The 19,713-nt window shown below is 43.2% G+C and overlaps 1 protein-coding gene across 5 annotated transcripts in view; it reads left to right on the top strand.

Moving 5' to 3' along the window:
• Positions 1–19,713, top strand: part of ralgps2 (Ral GEF with PH domain and SH3 binding motif 2) — a 470,074-nt gene that overhangs the window by 387,003 nt on the left and 63,358 nt on the right. For all 5 annotated transcript variants that reach the window (XR_015758209.1, XR_015758208.1, XR_015758210.1 and 2 more), the window contains exons 10-11: positions 6,224–6,361; positions 7,306–7,396. Coding sequence is in view for 2 of the 5 variants with exons in the window: in XM_087990912.1 (XP_087847038.1) it covers positions 6,224–6,361; positions 7,306–7,396 (229 nt within the window). In the remaining 3 variants the exon portion in view is untranslated. The remainder of the gene's footprint in view (positions 1–6,223; positions 6,362–7,305; positions 7,397–19,713) is intronic.

A 19,713-nucleotide genomic window follows, 5' to 3' on the forward strand; every position in this document is an offset into this window, starting at 1 on the left:
GTATTTCAAAAATCTGGAACAGCAAGAAAATAATGTTTCCTGTGCTTTAGCCATTGAAGAGGCAGTTTTAGTTCAGATTTAAATCTCCAATATTCATTGGAAACAAATGCAAAATATATTAAAATATGTTCTTCACATGAAATTTCCCAATAAAACAATCAGAATTATAGTGGCAACTTTGGTAAAGATCAACATTCTTTGAATTTGCAATATAAAGGGGGCCAATGAAGTCTTAACAATAATTGGTAGAACTTAAACAGCTCAACCTCAAGTTCTAATATTCTCTAAAATCATAACAAAACAAACTTAACATGTACTCCTTTTTGTGAACACTCTGCATTAAAAACACAGCAAAGATATTTTAATATAATATTCTCATCTGGCTAAAGCATGACCACTGACACAATAAATTTGTTTTAAACAGGCATTTTAGAATTTCAAACAAATCAGGGACTCAGGCCCTCAATCAATTTGTTTTAAGGTTACAAATTTGATCATTTTAAAAAAGACCTGATGTTGTACAACATTAATGTAAAAACAAAATCTTCCCTATTATAAAGCCCACAAAACACATTGATTGAGATCCTGATTCAAATAAGGCAAAACAGATACTTAACAGGATTTTCTGAACCAGGATTTTAAGCAAATCAAAATAATTAAATGTCAAGCACTGACAACGTGGCACAATATACATTGAAACTTCTCCCCTCGACCAAAGTATTAGTACAACCTTAATTTCCATGTTTCTCTTTTTTTTTTGCATCCTCTCAATGAAATCACTCTTATAAAAAGAGAAAGCCCTCGTAGCAGACCACATTGTGCTGCAGTCCATGCCACTCCCTCTCCCAGAACAAAGACTCACCAAGTTGAGTCCACAGCCCACAAACTGAGATTCCCACAACAATAACCTGGACAAAGCTTCCCTGGCAGGCAATGCACTTTAGTATTGGGATTCAAGTGGACCAACTCCATTTTCACCCCCTTTTCCCAGTGACACCATACCAACCTAAAAGTACTTCTGTGGGGAGGTGTGGGGGATAAAGGCAATAATTCTAAGAAGTACCAAATTATTTTTTTCCCCAGAGCCTCAAACCTCTTGTCTATAGAGGACTTTAAACTCCTTTTTCCCCAGAGGTCTTTAGCCCCTTTGCTTCTCACATCCCTTTTATTTTACTCTATATGTCTGGGAACTCTTACTACAACTCAACCCTGGGGACTCTCACCCCGACTCAACACTGCTGCGCTGAGCAACTCATTGGTGTGCGAGATACCGCAAAGATTCTGTCACCAGTGAGTCCCCGAGATGAGGGGTCAACTGAGTGGTAGATTTAGAGAGAGGTCAAGGTGAAGCTTACCTTGTAGGTAAACTTGTTTTTATTAGTCAGTGCATTGAATATAGCAGTTGGGAAGTCACTTGCGGCTGTACAGGACATTTCTGTGCTATAGGAAAGATGTTGTGAAACTTGAAAGGATTCAGAAAAGATTTACAAGGATGTTGCTGGCATTGGAACATTTGAGATATATAGAGGGGCTGAAAAGGCTGGGGCTATTTTCCCTGGAGTGTCGGAGGCTGAGATTTATAAAATCATGACTGACCGAGATAGGGTGAATAGCCAAGCAATTTTCCTGAAAATAAAGGGAGTCCAAAACTGAAGGGCATAGATTTAGTGTGAGAGGAGAAAGATTTAAAAGGTACCTATGGGCAACCTTTTCATGCAGAGGATGAGACGTGTATAGAATGAGGTGCCAGGGGAAGTGGTGGAGGCTGGTACAATTACAACAATAAAAAGGTATCTGAATGAGTTAGAACAGAGAAAAGTACAGCACAGAACAGACCCTTTGGTCCACGATGTTGTGCCGAGGATTATTCTTAATCTAAAATAAAATAACCTAGCTATGCACCCCTCAATCCACTGTTCTCCATGTGCATGTCCAACAGTCGCTTAAAAGTCCCTAATGACTCTGCTTCTACCACCACTGTGGCAACACATTCCATGCATTCACAACTCTCTGCGTAAAGAACCTACCTCTGACGTCTCCTCTTTACCTTCCTCCTAATGCCTTAAAACTATGCCCCCTCGTGGCAGTCAATCCTGCCCTGAGGAAAACTCTCTGGCTATCGACTCTGTCCATGCCTCTCATTACCTTGTATATCTCGATCAGGTCACCTCTCTTCCTCCTGTCCAGAGAGAAAAGTCTGAGCTTAGTTAACCTCTCTTCGTAAGACCAGCCTTCCAGTTCAGGCAACATCCCGGTAAACCTTCTTTGCACCCTCTCCAAAGCCTTCATATCTTTCCTGTAACAGGGTAACCAGAACTGGACACAATATTCCAAGTGTGGTCTCACCAGGGTTTTGTAGAGCTGCAGCAAAGCTTGCGGCTCTTAAACTCGATCCCCCTGTTAATTAAAGTCAAAACACCATATGCTTTCTTAACAACCCTATCCACTTGGGTGGCAACTTTCAGGGATCTATGCACTTGAACAGCAAGATCCCGCTGTTCCTCCACATTGCCAAGAATCCTGTCTTTAATCCTATATTCAGCATTCCAGTTCAATCTTCAACAATGCATCACTTTGCATTTATCCAGGTTGAACTCCATCTGCCATTTCTCAGCCCAATTCTGTATCCTTTCTATGTCGTGCTGCAGCCTGCGATAGCCCTCGATACTGTCAACGGTACCTCCAACCTTTATATCATTAGCAAATTTATTAACCCACCCCTCAATCTCCTCATCCAAGTCATTTATAAAAACTACAAAGAGCACAGGCTCAAGAACAGAGCCCTGCGGGACACCAGTCACCACTGACCTCCAGGCTGAATACTTTCCATCTACAACCACTCTCTGCTTTCTGTCAACCAACTAATTTTGAATCCAGCCAGCCAAATCTCCCTGTATCCCATACCTCCTGACTTAATGCATGAGCCTACCATGGGGAACCTTATCAAATGCCTTGCTGAAGTCTATATACACCACAAACACTGCTCGAGCTTCGTCAACCTGTCTCATTACCTCCTCATTACCCCTCACAAAGCCATGCTGACTACCTTTAATCACGCTATGCTTTTCCAAATAGTCGTAAATCCTATCCCTCGGAATTCTTTCCAAAACTTGCTGACAGAGGCGTAAGACTGTCTGTAATTGCCAGGGATTTCCCTATTCCCCTTGTTGAAAAGAGGAACAACATTCGCCTCCCTCCAATCCTCCCGGTGAATGAGGAAACAAAAGTCTTCGCAAGTGGCTTAGCAACCTCCTTTCTCGCTTCCTGGAGCAACCTAGGATTAATCTGGTCTGGCCCTGGGGACTTGCCAATCTTAATGTTTGCCAACATTTCCAGCACATCAACTTCATCAATCTTAATCTGTTCAAGCCTATTTCCCCAGCTCCTCAAAGTTCTCGTTCACAACAAGGTCCCTTTCCTTAGTGAAATCCGCAGCAAAAAAATCACTTGCGGCTTCCTCTATCTGCTCAGACTCCACGCACAAATTCCCTACGCTATCCCTGACCCCTCTATGTTTGTCTGACAACTCCCAAGGTGTCTTAAGACCTCAGCCAAAAAACTACCTTTTCTCTGGCAAAGATTATAAGAGAAGGGAGGTTATGTTGGAATTATACAAAACTGTGGTTATGCCACAGTTGCAGTACTGTCTGCAGCACTAGTCACCACAATATAGTTAGGATGTGATTGCACTGGAGGGAGTCCAGAAGTGATTCAGTACAATATTGCCTGAGATGGAGCATTTTAGTTATATAGAGCAGCTAGGTAAGCTTCTGTTGTTTTCTTGTATAAGTTTGAGCAAGACATCTTGCTGCACAGGCTCTCCAGCCTTTGCTATACACCAGATATGTCGACATTTTCTTCCTTTGAACTCACGGCGAGAAATTGCTGAAATGACTACACAAAGTATCAACAAGTTTCAGCCCACCATCAGACTCACTTTTTGCTTTCAAACAACTGCTAAACCTTAAACAGAATCATTTGCAGCAAATTACCCAGCCTTCAGGACAACATTGACCACAACACCATACAACCCTACCACGACAACCTCCTCAAGACATGCCAGATCATCAACATGGATACAATTGTCACATGTGGAAACACCACTCACCAGTTCAGTTGAAGGCTCAATAATAAGGAGGCATAATTTTAAAATGAAAGGCAGGGGTTTAGAGGGAATTTGAAGAAAATACATGTTCACCCAGACAATGATAGGAATCTGGAATGCACTGCCTGGGAGTATAGTTGAGGCAGTCAACCTTACAATCTTTAAAAAGTACTTGATGAATACTTTTAATGTCATAATATTCAAAGCTGTGGACCAGTGCTGGAAAATGGGAGTAGTGTAGATTTAGAGTAGTTTATTTTGTTTGTGTAAACTCAAAAGGACCTTTCCTGTGCTGTATAAAACTATGAACACTTGCTATAAGTAATTAATTAGTCTTTCATCTGAATTCCATTACTGCCTATGTTTTGAGTGCTTTGTTTATCTGACAGCTTCTAATAAAGAATTCCAACTATAGCTGTAGCACGGTTGGTGGGAGCCTGTTGATTTTCAGTGGAGATGATCATAAATGGCTTTCAACAATCCACTTTGAGAATCGCTGGCTTTCAGACTGTACCATTTCAGCATAGGCAGCAGCAATAGGCGCTGTCTAGCTGACTGGTGGGCCTGATCAAAATGGCTCGAGTGGGGGAACGAATGCTGTCATTGTGCTAGAGGAGAGAAATTTCACACTGTATGGAGCCACTGCTAATTTCCTTGGGTGGCATCTCAACATCGTGCTTATTTGTTGGACAACAGATTGCTGAATTGCCTTGGTACTGTACACATTCTTGTTTTGAGATGCTTTTTAATTATATTTTCTGTTTCTTCCTCTTGATCTTCCAATCCAGCAGTATCATTTTGGAAGTTAGTCTCTCCCATTTCACATGCTCCTCTATAATCAGCTTCTGGGAAATGAGTGAAAGCAATCCAAGATGTGTTTCTCAAAGTGAAGGACTGCAAAACCTATCTCCACTGTATTTCTCTAGTGGAATAGTGGTTACTGTAAATTTGAGGCGCATGTCAAAATTCTGTTGTTCCACGAACTTTCAGAATTACCTTCTGAATTCCAAACACTAACCTATCTAGTTGTGAAAATAAATTGAGTAAATGAGGTAACTTGAAAGCTGGCACACAAGAATAAGATTACCGCAAAATGTAGATTGCCAAAATACAGATTGGTTTGTTAGTGGTCATCCTTCTGAGAAATGAACTTGACACATACTCGAGCTGTCAACAGCTCTCTGAAATGACTGGAAAAGCTTTGTCAGTTGTCTTCTGTCTGTTTTCAGAGGGTAATTCACCATTCCCTAACACCATGGACAATTAATCATGCTCCATTGCCATCTCCCTTTCTTTTAAAAATATTCATTGGGACAATAAAGGGGATTTGAATCAACAGGGTTGGATTCAGTTAGTTCAGTTGGTTGGGTGGTGTGTTCCAGTGCAGTGTGATGCCAACAGCGTGCGTTAAATTCCTGCAGGGGCTGAGGTTACCATGAAGGAGTCTTCTTCTTAACCCCTGTCCTCACCTGAGGCATGGTGACCGTCAGATGAAAGCACCGCCATGTCGTCTCTTTCTGTAAGGAGAGAGCAGTCCTATGGCCCAGAAGGACTTCACCTCTACCTTCGGGTGACATGGTGGCCCAGTTGTTAGCACTGCTGCCTCATAGCACCAGGGATCCTGGTTCAATTCTAGCCTTAGGTGACCGTGAAGTTTGCATGTTCTCCCCATGTCTGTATGGGTTTCCTCTGGGTGCTCCAGTTTCCTCCCATGGTCCAAAGATGTGCAGGTTGGATGGATGACCATGCTGAATTCCCCTGAAGGTTTTAGGGATGTGTAGATTAGGTGGATTAGCCATGCAGAGTTTCAGGGATATGGTTGGTTTGGGTTGGATGCTCTTTGGAGGGTCAGTGAAGATTAGATGTGCCAAATGGCATCTGTCTGCACTGTAGGGATTCTACTATTGTGAGCATTTGTATGTTTCAAAATAGGTAGTAAAGAATTCTTCCAATTCTTAAATAGTGCAGTTTCTCAATAGTAACCTTCATAAGTCTGCTTTGAAATGTAACATTTTGACTGGTTTGTGAATCAATTCTTTGATTTTTCAATATTTAACTTCTTAAGGCTTTCAGAATTTTTAGTCCATCACACTTTTCTTTTACCTTTTATGTTTTTAGGCATTTACCTGTCTGACTTGACGTACATTGATTCAGCGTACCCATCCACACACAGTATCATTGAGAGTGAGCAAAGATCAAACCTAATGAACAATATTTTGAGAATCATTTCAGATCTTCAGCAGAGCTGTGATTATGGTAAGTTACTTGGGCATATTTTTTAATTTTAATTCCCTGAACTAGATACAGCTTGATTATTCCCTTCATGGTGCACCATGACCCTGGTGGAAATCGTATGGTGGAAAATAAGCCACACTCTTCCACAAGTTGTCACAAGTGTGAAATATGAGTAATTTTAATCTCTAGGATGGCTAATGTCTTACTTTGACCACTATTTAAGATAAAGGAATTTATTAAATTTATTTATTAAAATGAACTTATCCTCTAGCATGTGGCAAAATCAAATTATTAATTCCTAATATTCAAATTTGAACTATACTCCACTTAAATGTAAACATACATTCACATAAAGAACAGACAGACATGAAACAAATAGGCTTTTTAGAGATATCATGGATGGAAAATATAGACAGCAAGGCACAAAATCTATGGATCCTGTTTCCAACCAAAAGTGGAAATGAAGTGACTTTCTCACAATTTCGTTTTTGTTTTGGTGATGATATCACATTATTGTCAATTGCAGCAATCTTAAATGTGGTATTCAGTCAGCTGGACTTCTGTTTTGGCATGAATTCAAAGTCTTTTGAGTGTATCCCTTTTCCAATTAATGTGGGAGAGAGAGAAGGATCTGGCTTGCATATAGGTCTTTTTTGAAATCTGTGTCACAACTATTCTCTCTCCTCTGTCGGTGACAACCAATCTCAACTCTGTTGTTAGGTAATATTTTGTTTCCAAAGACACCTGGTGCTGGAATGTCTCACAAAAAAAAAAATCGAAATCCTGATATTAAGAAATGTGTCTTTGTATAACCAATAAATTATTATACTATTCCACTTTTTTCAAGTTGTAACAAATAAAGTTTCATTCTATGCAACAAAACAGTTCAAATTTGCATTTATTTCCAGTTTATACTTCCAAGTAAAAAATATACGCAGTCTTACACGTGCATTTATTTTCTTTAGATATTCCTCTGCTGCCTCATGTTCAGAAGTATTTGAACTCTGTGAGATACATTGAAGAACTTCAGAAATTTGTTGAAGATGACAATTACAAGTAGGTTTCTTTGCATCTGAGCTTTTTCTATAAATTTGTAATACAATTCCATGGTGCTTTTTGTGTTAAATATGATTAAATAGTTATTTTCAAACAAAGTTCTTCCATTTAAAATAAACCTTCCTGAGCCCACTCTGTAAAATTTCATAATGGTCTTGAATATTCAAATTCCTGTTAAGCAGGCTAAAAACTGAACAATGAAGTGTTAAATCCAACTAAAGAAGCCAGCATTATCTAGTATACATATATCCTCTAAATGTACTTAAGTCCATTTATCCTGTCCCGTTGTCAAGCTCCACAGCTTTCTAAAGCACATTAATTTTCCGAATTAGTAAATATGTCCATCCTACAGAGAAAAGACACCTAGACTACAGTAGCTTTGAAAACTGTGTTTTTATGTTTGCTTAACACAAACTTAGTAAACTCAAACAGTACTGATAAACAAATCATAGGTTCTGTTTATTTGAAGATATATGACAGAAGATGGATCCATTATAAAGATTCAGCATACAGAATTACAGGAAAACACAGCTGCAACTCCTCTGCAATATAAGCTGCCAACTAGACTTTGCAATGGCTCATGGTCGCATGTTCTACATCCTGGTTACTTAATCATTAGCATGTTTGCCGTTAAAATTATATTAGAAGATTTCTTTTCTGCTAGATAATATTGCATGAGTAAAAATGCATGTACACAGAGGATTTACACAAACTGTTTTTACCAAAAGTAGATCTCTGTTTAAGAGCTTAGGAAATATAGAGTCTAAATATCTATATGATAGAATGACCTTTCTAAGATTCTGACTTTTCACTTGGACTTTCTTGACTTGTAAGTGTTTTTGGTACCTCATGTATTTTTTTTTTGTCAACTGCAGCATTGCTGATTTGCATGATGACCTCCTACAATTTTATTCTCCAAGGTCACCTTTGAATGTAATATATTCCAGGCACATTTGGAGTGCTGTGTGTTATATAGCTGTACAATTTCCTTCATTGTCTTTTATTTTCTCTCCTTTACGGAGTTCCATTGTGTGTTGTGTCCTCATATTGCACATTATGCATGCCTTTGTGGTTGGCAAGGTTTCTAGGTAGAATGTATAGTCTGAATCTTTCATCCTACACTGAAATTAGGTTGTTACTATCAATCTGGATCCAAGTCAATCAATGATAGAGAAACCAAGCTCCCTTTCCTTATGGAAAGGATTTATCAATTACTCATGCCAGGCATGTAATGACACATCTCTGGAGCAGGTGGGACTTGAGGTGGGTCTCATCTTTCAGAGGTAGGGGTACTGTCACTGTACCAGTAGATTTTATTTGTGAATTGAATTTGAACTTCACCATTTGCCATGGTGGGATTTGAACCCATGTCCCCAGAGCTTTAATCTGTTTTTTTAGGATTACTAGTCTAGTGACATTGCCACTGCATCACAAGAAGTCCCTACTCAGTCATAGAGCGTATTATTGTAATTAAACGCAATCACTTGCTTTACCACTAGCTATATTAATAGATTCTTCTCTTTGCATTTCCACTAAAAGTTTTATTTAATCAATCTTACAACAAAACAAATGAATGTTTATAAAATATCTTTCCACATCTTACCTTTATGATGCAACCAGTCAGTAACAACATTAGTTTTTCATTTTGAAGATAATAAAAATCAATATTCCATATTTCCCCTTTTAACAAAATAAATTACAGCTGGTTTAATCACAAAGCTTCCTCAGCAAATATTGATATGTTGATTATATATTAATTTTTCATTCCTTTGTAACTCCTCATACTAGTAGTTTCCTTCTTTGAGGATCTCCCATAACATTTTGGAGCAAACAACTGTTTCGTGAATTATCTGACAACTGGCACCTTGTTTCGATCCACTTTGTTTGGAAGTCCCTTTTCTTTCCAACATTGTCTGTATGCTAGCAAGGTCAATCCTTAGTCTTTGCTGAGCAGCACGCTTGTTGCTCAGTGTACATTGTCTCAAAGAGAACAATTATCCACACAACATTCTCCTTACAAACTTTTCTCAGATTGCCTTTATTGTTGGACTTCCTTCAGAATATTGGATGAATACGCCACTGAATCTATAGCTTTTACTAGCGCCAATACCTCAGCAGCTAAGGTACTTTTAACTACTCTTTTTATTTTCCTGGCTTCCCTGGCAAGTGGACTACAATTATTCTTTCACACCAAGAATGTGATAAACTCTGACATTCTCAAAAAGCTATTCGGAATATTGGTATGTGAAGCATTGCTAAAAAGACAACCTTTATATTTTGTGCATCACCAAAGACTTGAAATTTGAGTGTGCATTTTCCTGATTTTAATTTACTCAATGTTTTATTTTTACCCAAGACTTCCTGACCTGGAAGATGTTTAATCATAGTAGACCACTCCAGTGCATCATAGCAAACAGGGTGCAGCCTCGAAGGGCAGAATGGCCTACTCCTGCACCTATTGTCTATTGTATAGTCTGAGTGCACAATCAGATTAACTATCCAATTAAATTGCTTATCTGGTCTGTTTCTTCCCTGGATGCAAAATCTTCTTTCTGTGAGAATCAGGCTGATAAATGTTGTTACCAGTGTACGAATGAAGCTATTTATCCAAAATAACATCATACTTATTCTTAGTATCTAATTCTACATATAGAAAGGCCCTAGAAACCTGACTTCCATTGTAAATTTGGTTTCATTTTATCTATCACACACAATTCAAATGCCATGGAATCTTCCCGCAAAATTATCATGCATAGTAACATAGAAAATAGGACTAGCCATATGAAATCTGAAACAAAAAGCCATATAAAAGCAGTGGCTGCAAGAGCAGGTCAGGGGCTAGGCATACTACAACAAATGAATCACCTCCTGACTCCCTAAAGTCTATCCACCATCTACACAAATCAGGAGTGTGATGGAATAATCCCCACATGCCTTGATGAGTGAATCTCAAGTAATACTCAAGAAGCTTGACACCATCCAGGACAAAGCAGATTGCTTGATTCGCACCACATCCATCCTCTCTGCTACTGATGGTCAGTGACAACAGTGTGTACCATCAACAAGTTGAACTGCAGAAATTCAGCAAAGATTCTAAGGCAACACTTTCCAAACCCACAACTGCCACCATCCAGAAGAACAAGGAAGCAGATGAGGGGAGCAAAGGTATGGTGTTAAGTTTACATGATAGCTAAATTTAGATGAGAACAAATAGGAAAGTATACTATGAAGAGGAAGTACAGTAATTACTGTCCAATGTCGGTAGGTTGTGTGAGTGGGCAGAAATCTTGCAGATGAAGTTTTCTGTAGGAAATTGTGAATTGTTCACTTTGACCATAAAAATACCAAAGCAGCATATTACTTACTTAAGTGGAGAATGACTGTAGAATTCAAGGTGCAGAGATCTAGTTGTTCTGTTGCATAAGTCACACAAAGTTAATATGCAGGCACAGCAATTAATTCAGAGGGTAAACAGAATACTGTCCTTTATTATGAGACGATGTTATGCCTCAAATATAGTGGTGAGATCACATTTCAAATAGTGTGTGCAGTTTTGATCTCATTTGAGGGAGGATGTAAATACATTAGAGGTAGTCCAGAGAAGGTTTACAACATTGATACCTGGAATGAGCATTTTGTCTTATGACTAGGGAGTTTAAAGAGTGAATTGTAACTTAATTTATGTATATGAGATCCTCAGCAGTTTTGACATGGATGTGGGCGTGGAAAGGGTATTCACTCTTGAGCACAGATCCAGAGCTAGGAGACTGTGTTTAAAAATTTGAGGAAAGAGATGAGAATTTGTTTTTCTCTGACAGTTGTAAACTTTGGATCTTCCCGCCTCAACATAGTGGAGGTAGGGCAGAGGTAGATAGAAGAGAAAATGAGGTCTGCAGATGCTGGAGATCAGAGATGGAAATGTGTTGCTAGAGAAGCGCAGCAGGTCAGGCAGCATCTAGGGAACAGGAGAATCGACGTTTCGGGCATTAGCCCTTCTTCAGGAATGGAGGTAGATAGATTCTAGTTAGGCAAAAAAATCAAAGGTTATTGGAAGTTAGATAGAAATGTGGAATTCAGAACACAAGAAGATCAAACATATGTTTATTGGATGCTAGAGCAGCTTGGGCGGGCTGTATAATGTATTTTTGCTGTTAATTCCAATGTTTAGATTTTTCTCAGTGTTCAGTTATTGAGCCTCTAGCTCCAAGAATAGTTTACACTTGATTACTCTTGCTTCAAGTTGGAAGCTTAGTGAAGAGGCATACCTTGCTTCTTGGTTTAAAAAAAAGCCTGTGCCCACAAGTGAAAAACAGAAAATGCTGGACAAACTTGGTAGCATCTGTGGAGAGAGAAACAAAGTTAACATTCTGAATTTGATATGACTCTTCTTGGGAACTGAAATCTAAAAAAGTAAACTTCATGTTCCAATGACCATAAGATTGAACTTCAGAAAATATTGATGGTAAGTCATGCCCTGATATTTCATACTTGATGTCAGCCATAATTCTCCTTACTAACTTCAATTTCCATCTTCAGTCTGAGCAATGAAATGTCCCAGTGATATGATAATTGAGGCTTCCATTAATCATAGCTTTGTATTGTGCTAATCCAAATGCACACTATACACCAATATGTGTATAGTGTGCATTACAACCACTGTAAGTTGAAATTCCATTCATTTTACATTTATAATGCTTCTCACTTAATGATATTTTAAAGAGTAAACTGTTGACAAGCACTGAGGAATGATTGACTGACTTCCAGGTAGTGGCAGTATTGCATGTAGTTGTGAAGTCAGTGGGAGCCTTCTGTTCCCTAACTGGAATGGTCAGCTCTCTTGTATCACTGAAAGATTGCAGGTTATTCATTTGTCAAAACTTGTGGCTGTGCCTGCATCCATTCATTGTCTGATAACCTGCTATGAGTGGAGAGGTTTTTTTTATTTAAAAAATATACTTTATTCATAAAATACTTTGATGATCTGTACAATTGGACATGACATACATATGTAAACATTCCATTTCTTTGCATACCGAAACAGAGTAATCATTCCTATTTACAGGTCTGTACGATTACATTTTTAGCTGAGGCGTCAGCAGAGCCCAAATGACTGCGTGGGTCCTCTGTTCTTTTTAAGGCAGGCAGGCGCGGTCTTTCCCCACCGTGCCTTGGCGGCAGCTGCTCCAAGCTTCAGCGCTTCCCTCAACACGTAGTCCTGGACCTTGGAATGTGCCAGTCTGCAACACTCAGTCGGGGTCAACTCCTTCATCTGGAAGATCAACAGGTTTTGGACCGCCCAGAGAGCATCCTTCACCGAGTTGATGATCCTCCAGGCACAGTTGATGTTCGTCTCGGTGTGCGTCCCGGAGAACAGGCTGTAGAGCACGGAGTCCTGCGTCACGGTGCTGCTCGGGACGAACCTCGACAAACACCATTGCATTCCTCTCCAGACTTCTTCGGCGTAGGCACATTCCAGAAGGAGGTGTGTGACAGTATCGTCCCCTCCACAGCCACTTCGAGGGCAGCGTGCGGTGCGGCTGAGAGTCTGGGCTTGCATAAAGGATCTCACAGGCAGAGCCTTTCTCACCACCAGCCAAGCCATGTCTTGGTGTTTGTTGGAAAGTTCTGGCGATGAGGCATTCTGCCAAATGGCTTTGACAGTCTGCTCAGGGAACCGCTCGATAGGATCCGCCCTCTCCTTTTCCCGAAGGGTCTCAAGGACACTACGTGCTGACCACTTCCGGATGGTGTGGTCAAAGGTGTTTTTCTTCATAAACTTCTCCAAGAAGGACAGGTGATACGGAACGGTCCAACCACTCTGAGCGTTCCGCGGCAGCGAGGCCAGGCCCATCCTTCGCAACACCGGGGACAGGTAGAACCTCAGTACGTAGTGACACTTGGTGTTTGCGTACCGGGGATCCACACACAGCTTGAAGCAGCCACACACAAAGGTGGCCATCAGGGTGAAGTTGGCATTGGGTGTATTTTTTCCCCCGTTGCCCAGATCTTTGTACAGCGAGTCCCTTCGGACCCAGTCCATCTTTGACCTCCATATAAATTGGAAGATGGCCCGGGTGACTGTAGCGGCACAGGTTCTGGGAACAGGCTAGACCCGTGCCACGTATAACAGCAATGACAGTGCCTCACACCTGATGACCAGGTTTTTTCCCACGATGGAGAGCGACTGTAGCTTCCATCTGCCCAGTTTCTGCCTCACTTTGCTGATATGCTCCCCCCAAGACTTGGCGCACGCCCCAGCCCCCCGAACCAAATACCCAGCACCTTCAGGTGGTCGGTCCTGACGGTGAAGGGGATCGAGGATTGGTCGGCTCAGTTCCCGAAGAGCATGGCCTCGCTCTTGCCTCGGTATACCTTGGCCCCCGAGGCCCGTTCAAACTGGTCACATATGTACATGAGTCTGCGATCGGACAGCGGATCCGAGCAGAAAATGGCAACGTCATCCATGTACAGGGAGACCTTAACCTGCAGGCCCCCGCTGCCAGGAATAGTCACCCCTCTCAGGCTCGCATCCTTCCTGATGGACTCGGCAAATGGCTCTATGCATACACACAAACAAGGCAGGAGAGAGAGGGCAGCCCTGCCTGACTCCAGATCTGACTGGGAAGCTATCTGATTCCCACACATTGATTGAGACTGCACTGACAATGTTAATATAGAGCAGTCTGATCCAATTGCAGATTCCCTCCCGAAAGCCCATTTTGGTCCAGGCTGATCAGGCAGGTGTCCAACCCTCTGTCCTGCACGTAGGCGATCGTATCCCTGAGGAGTGCGAGACTCTCAGCGATCTTTCTGCCCGGTACAGCACAGGTTTGGTCAGGGTGAATCACCGACCCCAGAGCAGACCTGACACGGTTGGCGATAACCTTTGACAGAATTTTGTAATCCACATTCAACAGTGAGATTGGTCTCAAATTTTTGAGTTCCTCCCTCTCCCCCTTCCACGTGTAGATGAGGGTGATGATGCCTTCCCTCATGGATTCACTCAAGGTACCTGCCCGAAGCATACTGACATACACCTCCAGCAGGTCCTGGCCAATCAAGTCCCACAGAGCGGAATAGAGCTCGACCGGTAAGCTATCGCTTCCGGGAGTTTTTTTCTCTTCGAAGGACTCGGGCCTTGGTCAGCTCGTCCAGAGATAGCGGCTGGTCCAGCCTCTCCCGTGTTCTGTCATCTAAGACCTCCGTGATAGGACAGGAACGACTGGGAGGCCGTGCTGTCGGTTGGCTTTGTGTCATACAGGCTGGCATAGAAGGATTTACTGATCCTCATGACGTCAGCCTGAGATGACATTATCGAGCCATCTTCTTCCTTCAGGCTGCTGAGCATGGAGCTCTCTTTGTGCACCTTCTGGAAGAAGAAACGTGAGCACGTCTCGTCCTGCTCCACCGAGCAGACCCTGGACTGGAAGATTATCTTGGTGGCTTCCGAGGCAAAGAGCGAGGCTTGCTGGCCCTTCACCTCCATGAGGTCCTCCGTGACATCCACCCCCATTGTCTGCAGCAGAAGCAGGTTCTGCATACTTTCCTGGAGCTGGGACAGTTTTCCCCGCCTCTCTCTCGCCTTCTGAACACCTTTGAGGATGAAGAACCTCTTGATGTTCCCTTTTACTGTTTCCCACCAGTCCGCTGGGGACTCAAAGAGGGGCTTCACGGTTCTCCAACCTGCGTAGTCCCTCGAGCTCCTCAATGTTTCCCGGGGTCAACAGCTTTGTGTTCAGCTTCCACGTTCCCTTACCAGCCCGCTGCTCGTCCTGTAGGTGACAGTCGGCCAGCAGGAGGCAGTGGTCAGAGAAGAACACCGGCTTGACGTCGGTGGATCTGACCGAGAGCATTCGGGACGCAAACAGGTAATCTATCCTTGAGCGGATAGACCCGTCTGCCCGTGACCAGGTGTATCTACGCTGCGCTCCATCTGCAGGGGTGCTGAAGACGTCGTGCAGCTTGGCATCTTTTACCGTGTCCATCAGGGCTCTGGACGTAGCATCCAGTTTACTGTCTTCCCCTCCCCCCCGCCAGATCGTCCATCTGCATCAATGATACAGTTGAAGTCCCCAGTCAGAATGACCAGCCTGGACGTAGCCAGCAACAGTGGAAGCTGCTGCAGGACGGCCAACCGTTCACTCTTACCCACTGAGACGTACACATTAATCAGTCTCAGGGGAGCATTCCTGTACATGACGTCGGTGACGAGGAGGCGCCCACCTGCCACCTCCTTAACCTCGGAGATGGTGAAGTTGCCTCCTCGCAACAGGATACCCAGGCCAGAGGCGCGGCTATCGTTGCCCCCCGACCAAACTGATGGCCCATGGGCCCACAAGCTCGACTATCTCCTGTAGCTGCTGAGGTGCGGTATCCCACGGTCCTGCAGAAACAGGACATCAGCTTTAACGTTGGCCAGGAAGGCCATGGTAAAAACACATCGCATAGCCGATTTGATGCTACGCACATTGATGTTGGCAATTCTTATCCCCCTTTTAACAGTTTACAAGGTTTCCAGTGTCCATTTGCTGTTGGTCTTGCCTCTCTGGGGTAGCTGTGTGCATCCCCGTGGTGATGGCAAACTGCTGGACCCTCCCAGGGCTGAGTAGCTGTCCGGCTTCACGCTGGGGCAATTTCCCCGCTCTGGTGTCTTCGGGTCGGGCCCAGGGTCCGCACAGTCCAGTCCTCCATCTGACGGCGGGGCTGTCACAGGACTGCTGTTCCCAGTTACCTGGAACTGTGGGCCAGTGGGTACCTCTTGGTTCTCACCAAATGGGGAGAGGCCTTTACCCATCCCCTCAGAGGCATTGTCTTTTCCTGCTTGGGTGGTGCTGCCCTCATTTTTCCTCGCGGCGCTGTGTCTCTTCCTCTGGTGATGACCCTCCTTGCGCCCGTCCTCCCCGTCGGAAGAGCTGCCTGTATCCTCATCGTGTAGGTGTCGCTTCCCTCTTTGCTGGGTGGCTTTGGGGGCCTGGTGAGGTTTCCTCTTCCTGCTTTTGATAGTAATCCAATCCTCTGCCTCCTTTGTTCCCTCCTCTTCCATTTCCTCTGTCTGTCTTGAAGGAGCTTGGATCGGCTGCTCCACCTCCCCGCTGTCTGTAGTCTGCTCCGCCACAGCCTGCCCTTCCTTCTGGGTGCCTTCAGACACCATTCCCTTGCTGTTTTGTGGTACCTTGCTGGTCTTAAGTGGTCCATGGCTCATGTTGCCACCTCCGGCCATCTGTGCGTAGGTGGCAGCCCCTCGTCTTGGGCAGGCCTTGTACATGTGGCCTGTCTCTCTGCACAGATTACAGTTCTTGGCCTCCTTACATTCCTTGGTCGGGTGGCCTTCCTGCTTGCAGTTTCAGCAGACGGTCACCTTACAATCCGCCGCCATATGGCCTGACCTCCTGCAGGTTCAGCACACTTTCGGCTGCCCTGCGTACGTCAGGTAACCTCTGCTTCCTCCAATGGCAAAGCTGAAGGGTGGGTGGAGGATGTTCCCATTGGCATCGACCCTCAGGGTTATCCTGACCTGTCGTTTGCTGGTCGAGATCCCGAAAGGATCGACCACATCGGTACTCTCTCCCTCGACCTAGATGTGTCTTCTCAGGAAGGTCACGACATCTGCTGGAAATCCTGCAGGCAGTACACGTCCGCTGCTTCGAACCCGCAGCACTCCAGCAAAATCTTCTTCACGAACACCATCCGATCGACCGGTGTGTGCTCCTCTACCTTCTTCACAGTCACCCTGACTGTGTTGCGAATGCCCTGGCCAGGGCTGAGAGTGGCTGCTGAGGCCATAGCTCTGAGGTTGGCTGGTACCTGAATTGGCGTTAGGCCCAAGCCAGCATAAAGATCCACCAAGAGCAGGTCAGCACAACCAAACGATCCTCCAACATCCAATCACGATTCAGCAATGGTCTCCAGCAACTCCAACTCGCAACACGATCCCCGTGGTTTCTCCCCCGCCAGCACACGCCCGCAGCGTCGAACCTGCAGCACTCGAGCAAAAAAACCTCTTCCTCTGGAACTACACACCTGGGAGTGGCACCGCACTTATCTCCCCTGCCAGGTGTGAGTGGAGAGGTTAGGAAGCAGTGAGGACTTAATCTCATTTCTTTCATTTGTCCTCTCCAGCTGAGGAATTTTTGAGGTAAACAGTATCCTGAACCATTTCTACATGAGGTTAACCAATAACTTGAACTTGAAAAGAAGAACTGTGTTTTCTGAAGCTAAGCATTTGAAGGGTTTTGATTAATAGTGATAGGATAGGCTGGTGGGAGGGCAGAGGTACTGACATGCATTAACAGTTGATGAGCAAGGGATAGAATGTAAATGAGAAATAAGGGGCTGAAAATCATAGGGTTACGGCGCAGAAAGAAGCCATGTGGCCCATCATGCCTGCATCAGCCCGGTAAATGGATATCATTATCTAGTGCCAGTTTTCTGCTTTTTCTATATACTGCTGCACAGTATTTCTGTCCAGCCAATCATCCAATGCCCTCTTGAATGCCTCAAAGTTCTAGAGAAACTCGAGTCTGACAGCATCTATTGAAAAAGAAATAATTCATGTTTCAATTCCAATATGACTCTTCTCATAGTTTGTACTGGGAGTCTTTTTGAATTTTAATGTTTGAATTTCACTCATGCTCCCATCCGCTTGAAGATCTGTGAAAATTCAGCTGCGGTAATCTGTATCGAGGTGCTCTAAACTGCTAGGCAGGATAACACCCTATAACTGTAAAATATGTGATCTGCATCAGACAAGGAATGCTTCGAAGGGATGAATACTCAAATAGCTTGTCTCTCAGACTCTTAGGCTTTGATTTTACATGCATAATAAAAAAAACAAAAGAACTGTGAATGCTGGCAATCAGGAACACAAACAGAAATTGCTGTAAATCAAGAACATAAATCAAAATTGCTGGAAAATGTCAGCAGGTCTGGCAGCATCCTTGGAGAAAAATCAGATTTAATGTTACGGGTCCAGTGACGCTTCAGAACTGATGGTAGCTAGGAAAGAGTTTTTTAATGCAGAAGATAGGGTAGGTAGAGGGTGCAAGGAGGCAGAGCAGGTAGAACTCAGAGAGGGAAGAACAATTGCACAGACAAAGGAGTGGACAACGGTCAGCCGAGGAAAATGGAGATGATTTTTGGCCAACAATGGTAGTATATAATAGCAGACCATGTGATTACAAGACCTGGAGTGTGGGGCTTGGGGTAAGGACATGGGATAAGGTGCCTCACACCCTAAAGTAGTTGAACTCGATATTGAAGGCTGTAGAGCTTCCGAGTGGAAAATTAGCTGCTGTTCTTCCAGCTTGTGCTGTGTTTTGCTGGAGAACTACAGCAGCCTGAGACAGAGATGTTGTCCATGGAACCAGGTGGTGTGTTGAAGTGGCAGGTAAGTGACAGATGTTTTAAGCATGTCAAGCTAATGCCAAAAAAAAGCATTAATTTAGAATTTACATTGTATGATCTGTTTGCTAATCTTATTTTGGGATTTATTTAAATTGACATGGGAAAGTCCAGTCATAAGTGTAAGTAAAGTTCAGTCAGTAAAATGGCCTTCATCTCCTCAATCCTATTTAAGTTTTTTTGACGATGTTATAAAGGGGAACAAGTGGATTTTGAGCATTTGGATTTTCAACAGGCGTTTGATAATGTCCCACACAGGAGAGTTCTAAACTGATTATAGGGCTTTCAATTGGGGGTAATATACTGATATAGGTTCAGTATTGTAGAAAACAGAGAAGATGAAAAGGATAATTCTCAGGATGGCAGATTGTGACTAGTGGGTTACTGCAAGGATTAATGCTGGATCCACAATTATTTGCAATCTGTATAAATCTTTTCGATGTGGAGACCTAACGTAACTTTTACAAGTCTGCTAATAACACAAAATTGGCTGCAATATACATTGTGAGGAGCTTGAAAGGAATTTGGACAAGCTAAGTGAAGACCTAAGCTGGAGACCTGGGTTCGAATCTCGCCATGACGAGATTGTGGAATTTGAATTCAATATATATCTGGAATTAAGAGCTTACTTATGACCATGAATCCATTATCGATTGTCAGAAAAACCATCTCGTTCACTAATGTCCTGTCAGGTGGGAAACCGCCATCTTTACCTGGTCTGGCCTGTGTGTGACTCCAGACCCACAGCAATGTGGTTGACTCTTAACTGCCCTTTGGGCAATTAGGGTTAAGCAACAAATGCTAGCCTCGCCAGTGATGCCCTCATCCCATAAATGATTAAGGAAAAAATTAGACACTGGCATGAAGTTGCAGCAAGCAATTAGATAGGCAGTGGTATGTTAGAATGGTTTGTTGGC

The sequence above is a fragment of the Chiloscyllium plagiosum genome, unplaced genomic scaffold, assembly GCF_037043375.1.
Source record: "Chiloscyllium plagiosum isolate Xiang-an unplaced genomic scaffold, Cpla_swu_hap1 HiC_scaffold_9, whole genome shotgun sequence".
Lineage (NCBI taxonomy): Eukaryota > Metazoa > Chordata > Chondrichthyes > Orectolobiformes > Hemiscylliidae > Chiloscyllium > Chiloscyllium plagiosum.